The sequence below is a fragment of a genome, unplaced genomic scaffold, assembly GCF_019419815.1.
Source record: "Pyrus x bretschneideri cultivar Hongxiangsu unplaced genomic scaffold, Pyrus_bretschneideri_v1 Contig10, whole genome shotgun sequence".
In the NCBI taxonomy this organism is placed as follows: domain Eukaryota; kingdom Viridiplantae; phylum Streptophyta; class Magnoliopsida; order Rosales; family Rosaceae; genus Pyrus; species Pyrus x bretschneideri.
This window is the reverse complement of record NW_025999391.1, coordinates 6,714,650-6,732,142: the sequence shown is the minus strand read 5'-3', so window position 1 is coordinate 6,732,142 and position 17,493 is coordinate 6,714,650. Positions and strand designations below refer to the sequence as shown.

The 17,493-nt window shown below is 36.4% G+C and overlaps 2 protein-coding genes across 2 annotated transcripts; one reads left to right on the top strand and one right to left on the bottom strand.

The window, feature by feature from the left end:
* The first annotated feature begins 619 nt into the window (after nucleotides 1-619).
* On the top strand, nucleotides 620-5,688 carry LOC103928739 (BRCA1-associated RING domain protein 1-like). The gene is given in 14 exon segments (XM_009337820.3): nucleotides 620-857; nucleotides 1,000-1,053; nucleotides 1,169-1,224; nucleotides 1,397-1,492; nucleotides 1,599-2,041; nucleotides 2,139-2,375; nucleotides 2,461-2,561; nucleotides 3,041-3,227; nucleotides 3,399-3,475; nucleotides 3,694-3,781; nucleotides 4,245-4,292; nucleotides 4,294-4,411; nucleotides 4,589-4,707; nucleotides 5,106-5,688. Coding segments are annotated over 14 exon segments (2,085 nt in total). The 5' UTR covers nucleotides 620-741; the 3' UTR covers nucleotides 5,451-5,688.
* A 144-nt stretch (nucleotides 5,689-5,832) lies between these two features.
* LOC103928788 (protein NRT1/ PTR FAMILY 5.2-like) lies at nucleotides 5,833-10,186 on the bottom strand. The gene is made up of 4 exons (XM_009337877.2): nucleotides 10,063-10,186; nucleotides 9,561-9,778; nucleotides 6,993-7,564; nucleotides 5,833-6,727 (listed from the first exon to the last, which is right to left on the bottom strand). Exons 1-4 carry the CDS (start codon nucleotides 10,184-10,186, stop codon nucleotides 5,833-5,835), a joined length of 1,809 nt encoding a protein of 602 aa, XP_009336152.2.
* Nucleotides 10,187-17,493: the final 7,307 nt, after the last annotated feature.

Sequence of the window (17,493 nt, the reverse complement as noted above, 5' to 3'; positions counted from 1 at the left end):
TGAATTTTTTGTTAATTAACAGAATTGTAAATGGTTGGATGCATTAAATTGGTAGAAAATTCAAATTTTAGGAATCCATATGTATCAAATAAACTGACAATTATCATTGCGATGAACTGTCTATTGATTGAATTCATATAAATGACTATGGCAACCTTTAAATTAAATAAATATTTATATAAACAAATAATTATTTTTAACTATGACGTTTTATTAAATATATTTTTTTTCGATATTTTTAACTAAAGGGGAGAGTTCGGCTAAGCCACACAATAAGCAACCTAATTTGATGTCGAATTTATCATTTACAAAATTCAAATCTAAGACTACTGAAGTTTCAAATGAAAAGAAATAAGTCATGACCATTACATGTCAGCGAAGCGTCCCACCGCATGCAATAAAAGCCAAGCTGAGAAATGAAATTACTCGCGAGATGTAGACATATCGGCGATATCTGACCAAAAATAGGAAAAGTCAAAATATCGGCAAGCTCCAACCGCTTAGGCGGGAGTCTCTAAAAACCAAATCCGGAAAAGCGCGCGAGTTTGAAACGTTACCGTTCGACTCAAATCCATCACCCCGCCCATTTCCTCTTCCGCAGACAAATCACCACTATACACGTGTCCTCCGCGGCTCCAACACACCATCTGCAAAGACATCTAAATACTCCAAGCTCCTCCCGAAGAACTCACTTTTTAGTTCTCCCTGCAACTCTCTCAGAGTTTCCGAAGCTCCGTTTCAATGGTGGATGCAATCCCTAACCGAAAATGCAGCGACAGTAGCAGTACCAGGTCGATGATGAACCCGTGGGTTCTCCATTTCCAGAAACTGGGTCTCGAGCTCAAGTGCCCCCTCTGGTTCGATTCGCTCCCCTAAATTCCATTTCTTTTTTCAAGATTTCAAGTTTTCGAATTCGAATTTTATTTTGATTTATTTGAAGCAAACAGGCTTTGCCTGAAATGGGTTTTGCATTTTTTGTGTTTTTATTGGTGGGTTCAGCTTGAATTTGCTTAATCGACCGACGTTGCTTCCATGCGATCACATTTTCTGCAAGTGCGTCTTCTCTCTCTCTCTCTCTCTTATTTTTTCTCCTAATAATTGATCAATTTCTGTCTCAAGATTCTTACTTTAGGGTTTTTTCTGTACTGGGTTTTTGAATTGCTTGCAGTTGCTGCATACCCAGTTCGAGTTGCCCGGTTTGTAAAGCTCAGGTTGCGGACCGAGGTATTTCTTTTTTAGTTGAAGAAATTATATTATTTATGGCTGAAATAATTGTTTTTTATGGATGTTCTTGCTAGGACATTATTTGATGAATTCCCAAAACAGTTTATTGTGGAAACAAGTAATTAAAGCCAATTAATTTTATTTCTGATGCATTGGTTTTGTGGGCTGGTAGATCTCAGGCCTGTGCCATTCATGGAAAACATAGTAGCGATCTACAAAAGCTTGGATGCGTCTTTCTGTGCCAATTTGTTCCAGCCTGTTTCTTCCGGTACAAGCTTAATGTGTAAATACCCTTATTTGGAAGTTACTATGGTGTCTAAACTCTATGCAGACAATAATGTTTTAGCTTTGTGTGTTGGTTTTGATCAATGCAGATGTTAGAACCATTCTGGAGCAAAACCCTGTTTTGCCTAATATCAGTTTTGCTGGGAAAATGACTATAGAACCATTTGACAATGACCAAGGAGGTAATTCAAACAGTGGGCAATCCATCTATTCATCAAGTGCTCATGAACGAGTTTGCGCTGCTTGTAGTTTGAATCGTTCTGTAGCTGATGGAGTTGGCAACAATGACAAAGTAGATAAGTGTAGCATGCCAATAGATGCTAATGGCAAGGTATTAGATTTTGCTAGAAGCGGAGTGGGAAACCCCAATTCACAACTACCAAGTTCTCAAATAAGAGCTGGTGGACTTGACGAGTGCATGACTGTAGAAAGAGACATGAATCACGCAGCACAGTCATTGCCCAACAGTCCTCCTTCATTTGGTGATGCCAAATGTTCAGATAATGATAGCTGTGGTCGGCGCTGTGAGCAAGTAAGGATTTAATGGTTTCTTAATTTACTAATGCCATAAATTTTACTGTCTTATGATTAGATTAATTATATATATTTTTATGTAATGCTTTCTTCAGATTTCAGAAAATTCTTTGGTCAGGAGATCGATCAGCAAAATTGATGATGGTAGAGTAGGGCAGAAAAGACATGATAGTTGTGCAACTGAAATTGATGGTCATTTAAGAAAGAAAATAAAGTATGAGCCAGTTTTAGAGACTTATTCTGAGCTTGAACAAAAGTTCAGTACACCACCTAATGAATCATTCACAAAGAGAACAATTTGTGTATTTTGTCAGTCTTCTACGATCTCGGAGGTTAGTTATGTTAATCTTTGTGTCTTTTTGCAGTACATGGTAAGTTGGTAACATATAACTCAGTTGAATTGATGAAATATTTCAGGGTACAGGGCCAATGTTGCATTATTCTAAAGAGAGACTGGTAGAGGGAGATGAGGCAAATGCTTCAAATGTCATACATGTTCACAGAATATGCATTGATTGGTATGTTCAAGCAGTAATGATGATAATTTTGGTCTAGTGTAGTTAGCGTTGTCTAGTCCATATATGGATGTTTTCTCTTTCCGAAAGATACTCTTGATTTTCTGTGTACTTTTCAACTATACAGAAAATATTTTGTATTTTCAAAGACGGGCATATAATGTATGTTATGTTTCCTGTGCATATAAAATGAAACAAATTATATATAAAAAAAAAAAACACAAAATCCTCTCTACTGAGCCTTTTGACTTTAGTGTTTCTGCTCAATGGCATTAAGTTACTATGTTAGCAATAATAATTTTCTTAGTTACTTTCTGTTTTTGGAATCTTTGTCTGATTTCTATAACTGTAAGAACATTATTGTCAGTTCACTTTTACCTATTCAATAACATGATTGCTATTTTACTTTGATCTATTTGTTGTTAATTACCTTATGTGCTACTAGCCTACTAGATAAACATACTATGGATTTTGAAATTCAGGGCACCGCAAGTGTATTTCGAAGGTGAAAATGTTAAGGGATTGAAGGCAGAAGTCTCAAGGGGTGCAAAACTAAAATGCACCAAATGTGGGCTAAAGGGAGCAGCTTTGGGATGCTTTGTAAAGTCCTGCCGAAGAAGCTATCATGTTACCTGTGCAACTGAAATTTCTAAATGTCGTTGGGACAAGGTATTTATTATCTTCTTTTACATGTAGTAGCATATATTTGTAATCAACTTGTTTCTCGTGTCCTTTTATTGTTATAGCCTTTTAGATTATTTAATAGTAAGTTGTTTTGGTGGCCAATGTCTGTTAAGCCTTAAATAATGGTTAACTGTTGTCCTTTTGAACATTATATAGGAAAACTTTCTGCTGCTATGTCCAGCTCATCGTTCAACTAAATTTCCTGGTGAGAAGTCAAATTATGGGAAGCCCAAGTAAGACTTCATTCTCTTGTTGAAGCAAGTAGAATTCCTGTATTTTGGTCCCTATTTTTAACTCTTGGCTCTTCAAGATGTTTTATTTACTACTGTTAGTCTGTACAAAGAAAAGGCTTGGAAAGTATTTTTCTTTTCTTAGTAATATTGCCGTTGGATATTACTTCTTTCTTTCAATGTTTAATTTGATGTCTGATTTTCTCTCATTCTGCACACAGAATCTGTCCCCCGTCCAACAGTTTGGAAGCTCCAAATGAAATGAATCAATGGATCATATGCCCATCCGGTTTGTCTTCTGAAGAAAAGGTTAGTTTGAAAAGAATTTCTCCTTATTAGTCACTTGGTTCCATGTTGTCATGAAGACTTGGAAAGTTGTCTTTAGATAATCTTAGAAAACATCACTCCAACAACATTGATCCCTTCTTTTCTTGGCTTTCATTGACCTGGTTGTGGTCCAATTATCATTTTGTTTTCATTTTCTCTATATAATCTGCATGAAAACAAGAATTGTGGAAAATGGTAATCTGTGATTTAGTTTTAATAACATTATGCTGTTTGCAGTCTGTAAAGGCTTATCTCCAAATGGATAACATTTACAAGAACATTGTTGAGATGGACTGGAGAACTAAGGGCCTCGAGGTCTCCCAGTAGAATCAATTTGTCATGCCAACTTTTTTTTTTTTTTTTTTTTGTTTTTGTGGTGTACAGAACATGTTCTACTGTATAAACTTGCTGTATCAGAAACTTATATATTTTCTCTGGAGTGCAGCTTCTTTTAAACAAGTTTGCCAAGAAGACTGGCGCAACTGTGTCCAAGTACCTGGAGACCAAATGTTACACATTTGATTGCAGCCGTGGATGGGGATGGTGCATATGTCAGGACATTCAAAACTTGCATGGCCATTTTGGCTGGAAGATGGATTCTGAAAATTGACTGTAAGCTATGCCCAGATATTCTGCCTTGTTGCTTTCATTACATTTTCTATGAATGACTATTGACTAAATTACGACCTGTGTTTAAAAAAATGTGCACTTTTTTACCGAGGTGTTTTATAATTGTGTTTTATCACCTAACCTGTCTGTCCCTCTTTTTCTGTTTATTGATGGGTGTAGGGGTGAAAGCATGCATGGAAGCCACAGATCATGTGAATGAAGAACCGTATGAAGTTAGTCTTGATAACTATGGATGCTGTGATGGCCCAAAAACTGGCAGGCTTCGGGCAACAAACAATGTAAGTTCCTCTGATGAATACTTTGTGAAAATGCATTAACTTTAATCATCTTGAGCACATTCATTGATAATCTGTTCAACTACAATGTCTGCCCAATAATCTATTTGCTTGTAAACGATACCATGTCATAAATATAAGACAACCATTTCATCCAGTCCTCGGTTGGCAGTTTATGCATTTAAAATTTAATGTTCATATCAGAAAAAGGAAATAAGAACACTCGAGGGCACAAAGTCAGATTGTATGAATTGAACTTAAATAATGTCATTGCGTGCTTCTCCATTACCATGCTTATGCTATATGGTCAACTTCGAGCACCTTTCCTTTTAGTTTTCTATTCAATTATGCAAATCTTTGGTAACTAACTGATCTTAGTTATTGGATTATTTCCTTTGCAGTATCCAAAACTCTTTAATGGTTTGAGTTTCTATTTTGCTGGTGATTTTGTACTGGATAGAAAGGAAGATCTTCAAGATTTGATCATTGTAGCTGGAGGCACTGTTTTCAACAGCTCAGAAGAAGTGATGGAACGAAGTTGTCTTGAACATACAGCTTCAAGGACACTAGTTGTATACAACCTCGACCCACCAGAAGGTTGCAAGTTGGGGGAAGAAGTTTCAATCCTTTGGCAACGGTCAAATGAGGCCCAGGATATAGCTGCAAAAATTGGATCACAAATCATCGGTCACACATGGCTCTTGGAATCAATTGCAAGATGCGAGTTACAGCCTTTTGTCTGTTGACAAAACATTCAGTGCAATAGTCTGTGATAGATTGTACTAGTAGTATTGTGCTTGGATAGGGATCTGTTTGATAAGATGTTGACGTCCTGCATGTAGATTTTAGTTTGTAGCTAGGTTTATGCAATCTCTACGGCATTTTCTCCGATATCTCTACGTAAGTGATTCAGATGCCTTTAAAGATGTGTATTCTCCTGCAGACTTAAAAATTTCTAAGTTCCTGAGAAGTTTTTTTTGTTCATATCAAGTATTATTTTGAATTATTTACTTCTAGCAATTGAATAGCGTTGCGTTATCTGCCCAACAATAGCCTGTTTAGCTTGTGAAAGTTTTCTTCAAATTTATATTACATGAGAGAATGATAGCTTGGATATGAAGCTTGTCATCAGCTTATGAGTGAAGCATTTGAGGCTTCGGTAGAAGCTTGAGCCGAAGGTTTGCTCGGCGAAGTTTCCATGGCAAAGTTGCCTTTTGATTCTGTTGGGTCTGCGTTATAAACAAAGTACTTTGCAACGAGCAGAAAGAAGAGCAAGTTGAGAGTGCTCAGTGCAGCCAAGAACAAGTAGTAGTAATCGAAATGAGAGATGTTTAGGTTATTCAGAATCCAACCCCGACCATGTTTCTTGGTGATCTTCGAAACTGTCGAAAGAAGAAAACTACTGACAAAACTCCCAATTCCCAAGCTGGTAGTGAAGTATGCAGTCCCAAGGCTTTTCATTCCTTCTGGTGCTTGGTCATAGAACAGCTCTATCTTAGCTGTTTCGACGAAGGAATCAGCAATTCCCAGCAAAGCAAACTGAGGGAGGAGAACGAAAATTGTTAGGGGAAGTGTGTCCCTTGGCCCAAATAGTTTATGTTCTCTTACGACACTCAGTCTCTTTCTTTCAGCTAACCAAGCTGTGATCATGATCAAAACGTGCAACACAAGGCCAATGCCTAGTCTTTGAAGCAATGTGATCCCTCTAGGGTTCTTCGTGTAGCGCTGGATCCATGGAACGAAGAAGCGATCATACACCACGAGGCTTATCAGCATGAAGATTGTTATGAATGCTGAGAGACACGCCGGAGGGATCTCGAAATGAGGCCCTATGTTTCTGTCTAGGGTTGTGCCTTGTTTGACAAATAATGTTCCTCCTTGAGCTAACATCATGCTTGGTACAATTGTTGCTACTAGAATTGGGATCATTTTGACCATTTGCTTGGTTTCTTCCACTTGTGTCACTGGACATAGCATCCACGGCGAGGTTGGTCCGCTCTTTACGGCCGCTTTGTCAAGAAATCTGCACTTAACGCAATGCTAGGGGTGATCATTAAGGCTTTTTGCCAGAAAATGAAACTATTTTTACCATTTTTACTAACTACATTATTGATTATATCGCTAATTAAGATCTTCTTCACGACTCGATCCATTTATGTTATACATATAAAGGACTATACGATCTTTAAATGGTTATTAAGAAAATAAACAGTTCCCATATGACATGCGCATAGTAGGAATTCGTTAATCACAACTGGAATAACAAAAATGCATCATTGAGTTTTTACCTCAAGGAAGTGGAGTTGTCAATTCTGAATTTCCGAGCCTTTGTGTACTCTTCCAACCTCAACTCATGAAGCTCCTTTTGGTCATCTGGGATTGCCACCCTCCACTTCCTTATGCTTGCCACAAACACATGAGCTATCCTACTAAATGGACTCCCAGAAGGCAATTTGTGCCTGTAAAACTTAGTCCCTAACAAAAACACCACAACAGAGATTGCAAGGCCAAGTGTCGGGAGACCATATCCCAGAGCCCATCCAACTTTGTCTTGTATGTAAATCAAGAATGTGTTTGAGAAAAGGGTTCCAAAGAAGATGCTGAACATCCACCAGTTAAAAAATGAGAGCTTTTGGATCCTCTCTTGGGGCGCAAACTCATCAAACTGATCTGCTCCCATGGTGGAGATGTTGGGTTTGGTCCCACCAGTTCCAATGGCAATTATGTAAAGTGCACCATAGAATATGGCCACTTGGAATGGTGAGGCTCTTTTGTCACAATCTTCATATTTGATTCCTTGGGCACATGAGGGTGGCCTTAGATCAGGTAGTGATACTGCTAGGGTTAACAGGGACATACCCTAATTGGTAACAAAAAGGAGATTATGACCCAAATTTGGTATTATGTTACAATAATGAGGAAATGCATTTATTGTTAAAGAAATAGTTATCATGATACAATCTCGTATCTACGAAGAAGATGATTTAAAATTGAAATCTCTTTCAATTTTCATGAGAGAAGAATCAGTAGACTAACAATTAGTTGGTTATCGTTGATTTGACATGAAAAAGCTAAAGAAGCGGTGAAACTTATCAACAACTGAGACGTCATAATGATAGTATACCAAGCTAATTATGCAATGTCATGCGTTTAAACTTGCATATGCGAAAGTGTGTGATTAATTTGAGGCTTTTTAGCCAAAATGGTCCCTAAGATTTGCACAACTCATCACTTTGGTCCCTAAGATTTGAAATCAATAAAAGTGGTTCCTGAATTTGTCTACTATCAATCGTTTTGGTCCTTCAATAAAAATTATATTAAATAAGGATCAAAATGATAAAAATACCCTCAATTTAATAAACAATGGGCCAAATGATTTGACAAAAATTGAGGATATTTTTATCATTTTAACCTTATTTAGTGGAGATTTTTCATGGAATGACCAAAATGATTGATGATGGATAAACTCAGGGACTACTTCTATTGATTTCAAATCTCAGGGATCAAAATAAGGAGTTATGTAAATCTCAAGAACCATTTTGACTAAAAAATCTTAATTTGAGAATAGACTGAAAAGCGAAAACTTTTAGTTTCCTCTCTCTTAGGAATGGTTATGAAATTATGAATTTTCTTAAATGTAAAATTATTATAATCTCAGAACTTTCTAAAATAGGAAATTTCATTGCCCAACTAACCTCTTTATAATGTTATCATATTTATTTTTACTTTTCACATTTTTTTCAATTTCGATCGTCGAATCAAATTAATTGAAGAAGATCAGTGACAAAAATTAACAAACGTACACGAAAGGTAAATGAGTGTGAATAGTTCTATCTTATAGCAATTGACAACTAGATAGGAAAAAGTTAGACATGCAGGCAAGGTGGGGCATGTGAAGCCTTGAGATGTGTGATCACACGACCAATTATTCCCAAAATATACTCTGACAAACACATTTTCTTGAAAAACATGGCAAAATAGTTGTCAATTAATGTGAATGTTTATCCTAACGGCCAAAAGTGTTCTTGTTAAAAAATTACAAGTAAAATTACAATTATTTTTTAATTAAAATGGTCTATGAGATGAACATAACTCTTCACTTTAGTCTTTAAGATTTGAAATCGATATAATTGATTCTTTAGTTTGTACACCGTTAATCATTTTGGTTATTCCACGAAAAATCTCTACTAAATAAGAATCAAAATAATAAAAATACCCTCGGCTTAATAAGGAATGGACCAAAATGACTTGACAAAAAATTAAGGGTATTCTGCCATTTTTTCCTTATTTAATGAAGATTTTTCATAGAAGGATCAAAATGATTGATGATGAACAAACTCAGGGACCAGTTCTATCGAGTTTAAATTTTAGGGACCAAAGTAAGAAGTTACGCCAATTTCAAATATCATTTTGGCTAAAAAGTCAGTTACAAAACCAAAAAAAGTTTATAGAAAGGAACAGAATTTGAGATGTTCATATATCATAAAGAAGCATATTATAGAAATCATCAGCTAATGAAACTCAACTGATATAACCTTGGGATGAAGCAAAACACAAATCGTGTAAAGTTTAATCAAACTTCGGACTCATGAACGACTAATTTAAGTTTGCTCCTAGGAGTTTGTGACTGAAGTAGTTAATAATTTACTCATGCAAACGATATATTGTGTTTGAATCTCCTTCCCCACTTTTCAGAAAGAACAAAAGTTTGCTTGCACCTCACCAATGTGTGATCACAGTTGAGCAAACATGATCAAATAACAGTGTGATTTGTTCAACAATTACCATTTGGTTCATATGCAAGTTCTATCACGAAAAATGAGATAATATGTTTGTAGATTGAGTTAATTTTGTACCACAAGATATATGGCTGAAGCAATAACAAAAGTCCAATATCGACCAAGATAAGCATCTGCTATATAGGCTCCCAAAAGCGGTGTCATCCAAACAGTGCCAACCCAGTTGGTAACATTGTTTGCAGAGGTAACTGTGCCTTCATGCAGCTTCGTTGTCAAATAAATCACCAAGTTTGATGCAATTCCATAGTATGCCATCCTCTCAAACACTTCATACCCTAAAAAATCACCCATGCATGCACATATTGATTGGTCAAACATTGAAATGGAGGATCATTTTGTTGTCAGATCGGGAGAAAAAATTACATGTACTCCAGTACTTGTGATCATACACACTTATTGAGTCTCTCTCTCTCTCTCTCTTGTCAAGTGACAGAAGGTTGGAGCGAAATAAACTCAGCACATGTGTATACAATGGAGATATGCAAGTTTTTCTCGTAGCTAGCTACGTGAAGCTTTAGAATATATAAAGACGATATAAGTTATGAACATTATTACATACCTACAATGAAGGAACAAGCTCTCCATCTCCCAGTATTTGATCTTAAAACTGGTCTACCTTTGAGATCCACAGTCCCATCTTGTGTGTGATCGTCTTCTAAGCCTTTCTCTTCAACGGTCGCCATCAAGTGTTTGATGAAATTAATATGGACTTGGGGGCTTTGAAAGTTATGTGATCAGCTCATAGCTATTTATAAAGTTAATTTGGGACAGGTCAGTTAAGTATAAGGCTAACCAGTAACCTTCCAACTCAGCTCCAATATTCTAGATTTATTTTCCTTTTACATTGATAGTCACAGCTAGTAATAGTTTTAATTTAGAATTATTAGTTTCTTATACAATGTTACTTTTAACAAATAAGTCCCTCAAAATTTAATCTCCCTTGAATCAGAAAATTACTTATTGAGCATTATTTTAAAGAAGAAAACAAAAATTCTAAAAACAACTCGATTCTATTGTTTGATTCTTTAAGTATTGTTTTTACTAGTATTATCAATTGGCAAAAAAGTTACATTACCTTATTTTTTTAGAAGAGGATTAGCTGATGGTTAAGTCACGATAAAAATGACAAGAGGTGTTCTCTATGATGAATAGATGAACTTTGAACGCTAGTGGCAACTAGAATAATTGATTCATCATGGGTTGATTCGCAAGTCTGAATTGTTGATCAATTGGCCAGAACCAAGTGCGCCGCTTGACTTTTCTTGGAATCTAAAATAGAACACATATAGAAAGCACTACGTTTTTATCTAAGAAAAGCTCAGGAGTACAGGTGCTCAACGGACATTGTTCTTGGAACTTTTTCCTTTGGATATTATGATTCTGTTTGCTATATGTGCCTGATTGGACAATGATAAAAAATTCAATTTATCGATCAGTAAAAAAAATCTAATTTTTATATGACAAAATTTCAGCAACACACTAAAAAAATTCATGTAAATATTTGCATAGTTAGGTTGAGCAACTGTGACACTTCTTTCTTTCTATTAGTGAAAGGCTAAGGCTCCATCCCCACTTTCGAATTCTTGCTAAGCCTCTTTCTGACTATTACTGGCATTTCTTTAAGACCGCATTCCTTCACCTTCTACTATTCTTTCAGGGGCTGAGAAGACTCATAGAGATATTTCATCATTTCCCTGCTAATATAGTGTGGTTCATTTACGCCAAAAATCGAACCCATAATCAATCGTGTAAAATTTGCTAAGAAATTAAATTACTTAAATGTACATTTGATAAATTTATTATTAATTTCTTAAATGTATGTATATGATATTAAATTTATTATTGTTTGTGTCGAGTGAATAAATCAGCTGTTAGATTAAAAACGAATATTACTTTAGACTGACCCACATCATTTTCAACTCTAACATGTTAGGCCTTTTGTCCTTTTAAACTAATGATACCCTAAACAAGAAAACAAAAGAGAAGGCCGACTTATGCTACAAATTAACAAGAACAAACTCACAACTACAAATTATCGAAAGATTTGGAACCTCTCTTTTGACATAGCAGCCTCATTTTTTAAATCTGGAAAACGATCCCAAGTTTGATAATTCCCATGCAAAATCAAAATTAACCAAAAAGTTAAATGGAGAAAAACAAAGATAATCATCATATCTTCGCCACGTGTCTGTAATTTCGTCCTAATTTTGGTAGGCCACATGCTATTAATCTAATTTAGAAGTTGAATTAACCTCATGTTACTGTCATTCTTTGGTTTTTTATGGAATATCAGTCTCGTGGAATCATATAGTTAAGCCGTTCATGAAGATGCGAGTCCTATAAAATTGTTCACATTTTTATCTATCACTCCACATCAACGTGTCATCAAAATTGAAATGTATTATAAAATAGAAACCTAGATTAGCCATGGTGAAGATTCCATGAAGATTTCAGGAGGGTGCTGGAGAATTATGTTAGTAAGAATCTGACAGTATGGTGGGCAAACGTTGATCCATTTTTATAGCCTACAATCATAAATTTCCGTGTCTGCAACACCCATTACGTGATTAGTAAAAGGATAATTGTTGTTGACACATACGAAGCATATTTTCAGCATGTTTTCTTTAAATAAGACATGTTCGCATGGATGAGTTTTAGATGGATCTCACTTCCATAACATATGTCCGTAGTCTAAATACTAAGAGTTTCACAAGAGAAAGTGGTTTCTTGCGCCATGAAAATCTTAATAGGGTTTTCATTGACCAAAAATAAATGATCTGTTTAAACATCTCCTTATCCATGATCAGATTTTGGAATCAAAGCCAACTGTGGCAGCAGAATGAAAATTTGTGATTCTGCGAGAGGCACCTTTTGAGTTCAAATGATCTACATTAATTTTGTGTGTAGTGGCTTCTACCATTGATTAACACTGTGTTAATAAATTAGTTCTTTTTAACTTTGTTATCATAAACTTAATACGTGTCAATCAATGATAGAAATCACACACAAAATAGATGCAGAAGATTTGGCGCCTGTCCTGAAGATGATGCTGATCAGCCTTTTCATTTCGGACAAACAAGCAATGAACAAAAGATCATGATGTACATCACAACCCAACTCCATTCTTTTCAGCTGTGTGATTCCTCTAGGGTTTTTCGTGTAACGCCGGACTAACAGAACTGAAGAGGCGGTCATAGATTAGGAGGCTGATGACCATGACAGTGCTAGGAATCCGAAGGGGTGACTTTGAAATGTGATTAGTGTTGCTTGATGATTACTAATTTGGCACCTTGCTTGATGAAAACTAAGAAATTATATGATTAGGGTTATCCAAAACCAGTTAAAAACATGGGTTTGCGTTATTTAATCCGTTGCTATTACTATAACAAGAATTACTTAATAAATTAGTTCAGATTGATATAATAGAGGTATTACAAAACGCCAACTAAGGCGATAAAGTATCCTCAACAAGTAAATCAACGATTACACTTGGGGGGAATCTAACCATTTGTTAAATTGACTAGAAGCAACACCAATTCGAGCAAGCCGGTGAGCAACTCCGTTGGTTTGGTGAGCTGTATGGGTGAATGAAGCTTCATATTGAAGAGAGAAAGGCCTTGATATCTTCGACAACCTGGCCAGCCAAGGACAGGTTGGTGGAAGTATGTTTCAAGTTGTCCACAATCCGAAGAAAGTCGGACTCAAATAAAATGTTTTGATATCCCCGAGATAACGCCCAAACCAACCTTCTCTAATTGCCATGGCTTCCGCTTGTAGGGGAGAGAAGACATCAACATAGTGACCGCATTTTGCAGCCAAGAAACAGCCAATTTCATCACGCACAATTCCCCCGAAGCCACCCAGATCCTTGGCCATAATCCAAGCTCCGTCGATATTCATTTTCAAATGATTCGGCAAGGTATTAATAGTTTGGGTCTATTTTTTTTAGCACACGATCGCTGATTTCAAAGCTCTAGAACTTGGGGTTTATCTGTTCTTCCTTTGAATAATGAATTACGAGTGGAAATTTACTTGTTAGGTGACGCAACATATTTTGAACTTCACCTTGTGTTTGGATGGTTTCATCTTTTTTCGGGTGATTAGTGTGCTTGATGTTGTTAATTGTGAGTTTTCTAGATTATGGTGTATTTATTCTTCCTTTTCTTAATAAAAGCTTCAATTTAAGTAGCTCGTTTCATATTCACCTATGTTGCAGCTCAGTATTCAGAAAGAATCTTTTCAAGTACGACTAAGCATTATACAATCAATGAGAAACACTGAATGCTTCAGAATTCGTAGTCTTGAATGGTGAAAATATATATATGTTCATAGCTCTTGTGATTCCAATTGTTTATTTAAATGGAAATTTGGACTACTTTTCTAAATGATCATTTAGGGATGTATTTTTATTCTCAGGTGAAGGTTTTGCTTCTGGAAGAATCAATCTCGGAGAAATAGAGGTTTCCAAGGTAACCCAATTTAAGTTTATCTGGGCCTGCACTCCATCAGAGGACAAGAAAAAAAAGTGTAAGATTTTATAAGCCCGCAGAAATACCTGATGGATTCCATAGCATTGGTCACTATTGCCAATCCAAGGATAAGGCTTGACATGGTTTTGTCCTTGTGGTTAAAGAGGCAGAGTTTTCTGAAACAGCTGATGTTGGGGAGAGTGTCAAGTTGCCGGCTCTTCAAGATTTACTTGGTTACACGTTCGTATGGAGTCCTGATGACGGGAATGGGGACAATTATGGTGCATATGGTTGTCTTGGGATAATCGTTGAATCTTTCTCCAACGATATTGATCCCTTCTTTGCTTGTCTTTCATTGACCAGGTAGTGGTAAAATTATTATTTTGTTTTCACTTTCTGTATATATATCTGCATGAAAACAAGAATTGTGGAAAATGGTAATCACTGATTTAATTTTAATAACGTTATGCTGGTTGTAGTCCGCAAATGCTTATCTCAAGATGGAAAACATTTACGAGAACATTGTTGAGATGTTCTACTGTATAAACTTAATATCTTGGTTGCTGTATCAGAAACTTATATATTTTATCTGAATGGTGCAGCTTCTTTTAAACAAGTTTGCTGAGAAGACTGGTGCAACTGTATCAAAGACCTGGAGACTAGATGTTACTCATGTGATTGCAGCCCTGGATGGAGACGGTGCATATGCCAGGACATTCAAAACTTGCATGGCCATTTTTGCTGGAAGATGGATTCTGAAAATTGACTGTAAGCTATTCCCAGATATTCTACCTTGTTGCTTCAGTTACATTTTCTATGAATGACTATTTGACTAAATTACGACCTGTGTTAAAAAAAATTTGCACTTTTGTAAAGGATAAATATTTCATCTCTTATACTGAGTAGTCTATTTATGGCATGAAATGAAAATTATATCGTTGGTTTTATTAAAAAAAAAAAAAAAAAAAATTATGTGCGCTTTTTTGACCGAGGTGTTTTATAATTGTGTACCTAACCTGTCTTTCCCTTGTTTTCTGTGTATTGACGGGTGTAGGGGTAAAACTGTAAAAGCATGCATGGAAGCCACAGGCCATGTGAATGAAGAACCATACGAAGCTGGTCTTGATAACTATGGATGCTGCGATGTCCCAAAATCTGGCAGGCTTCAGGCAACAAATAACGTAAGTTCCTCTGGTGAATACTTTGTGCAAATGCATTAACTTTAATCTTCTTGTGCACCTCCATTGATACATCTGTCCAACTAAAATGTCTGCCTGATGATCTATTTTTTTGTTCACCGTACCATGTCATAAACATAACACAATTATTTCATCAAGTCCTCGGTTGGCAGTTTATGCATTTTTAAATTTTAATGTTCCGATTAGAAGAAAGGAAATATGAACGCTCAAGGACACAAAGTAAGATTGTATGAATTGATCTTAAATAATGTCATTGTGTGCTTCTCCATTGCCATGCTCCCGTTATACGGTCAACTTCGAGCACCTTTCGTTTTAGTTTTCGATTTGATTATGCAAGTCTTTGTTAACTACTTGATCTTAGTTATTGGATTATTTCCTTTGCATGATCCAAAGCTCATTAATGGTTTGAATTTCTATTTTGCTGGTGATTTTGTACTTGATAGAAAGGAAGATCTTCAAGATTTGAGCATTGCAGCAGGAGGCACTGTTTCCAACAACTCAGAAGGAAGTGGTGGAACGAAGGTGTCTTGAACAGACAGCTTCAAGGACGCTAGTTGTATACAACCTCGATCAACCAGAAGGATGCAAGTTGGGGCCGGGGAAGAAGTTTCAATCCTTTGGCAACGGTCCAATGAGGCTCAGGATATAGCTGCAAAAATTGGATCACAAATCATCGGTCACACATGGCTCTTGGAATCAATTGCGAGATGCCAGTTAGAGCCTTTTCTCAGTTGACAAAAATGCAATGCAATAGTCTGATAGATTGTATTAATAGTATTGTACGTGCTTGATAGGGACTTGTTAATGTTGACGTCCCACATGTAGATTTCAGTTTGTAGCTAGGTTTATGCATTCTCAACGGCATTTTCTCCAATGTCTCTACCAAAGTGATTCAGATCCCTTTAAAAATGTGTATTCTTCTGCAGACATAAAATTTCAAAGTTCATGAGAAGTTTTTGTTGTTCATGTCAAGTATTATTTTGAATTATTTACTTCTAGCAATCGAATACCATTGCGTTACCTACCTGACAATAGCCTGTTTAGTTTTTGAAAGTCTTCTTCAAATTATATTACATGAGTACATGATAGCTTGGACATGAAGCTTGTCATCAGCTTACTCGTCAAGCATTTGAGGCTTCGGTAGAAGCTTGAGCCGAAGGCTTGCTCGGGGAAGTTTCCATGGCAAAGTCACCTTTTGATTCTGTCGCGTCTGCGTTATAAACAAAGTACTTTGCGACGAGTAGAAAGAAGAGCACGTTGAGAGTGCTCAGGGCATCCCAGAACAAGTAGTAGTAATCGAAATGAGAGACGTTTAAGTTATCCAGAATCCAACCCCGGCCACGTTGCTTGATGATCTTCCAAACTGTAGAAAGAAGAAAACTGATGCGGGAGGAAGACTTGGAGAAAACAATTTGAATGGATGTCATGGAAACTTGAGGTCTATTAATTTGTAAACGCTTATAAATATTGTACTAGAAAGCCTTGAAGGGGAGATTTGAATGAATTAAAATATATTTTGCTTTGTGCATTGAAGTAAGTGATTTCTCCTTCCCCAATCAAGCATTTGGCTTGATCGTGTGAGCGAATCCACGATTAGCGACGTGAGTGAGCTTCGTTGCCCCTGGTTGAGTGAATCCTAGGTTATCTATCCCCCTCTCCTCGATACCCTTGGTTCTGTCATGCATCAAAAACTACTGAGAAAACTCCCAATTCCCAAGCTGGCAGTGAAGTATGAAGTCCCAAGGCTTTTCACTCCTTCTGGTGCTTGGTCATAGAACAGCTCTATCTTAGCCGTTTCGACGAAGGAATCAGCAATTCCCAGCACAGCGAACTGAAGGAGGAGAACGAAAATTGTGAGCGGAAGTGTATCCCTTTGCCCAAATAGTTATCGTGATACAGAGAAAGATGATTCGAACTTGAGATCTCCTTCAACGTTCATAAGAGAAGGACCAGTAGACTAACAATTAGTTGGTTTATGGTTATAGTTGATTTGACATGAGAAAGCTAAAGAAGCAGATAAAATTATCAATAACTGAAATATCATTGTGATAGTTTACTAAGATAAGCATGCATTGTCATGTTTTAAACTTGCAGTGTGTGACTGACTTAATAGTAGACTGAAAAGCAAAAACTTTTAGTTTCCTCTCTCTTAGGAATGGTGGTGAAATTATGAATCTTCTTAAGATGTAAAATTATTATGATCTCATAACTTTCTCAAGTAGGAAATTTCATAGCCCACCTAATCTCTTTACAGTATTTGACAACTAGATTGGAAAAAGTTAGAGAGGCAGCTGGTAAGGGGGGACATGAGGAGGCTTGAGA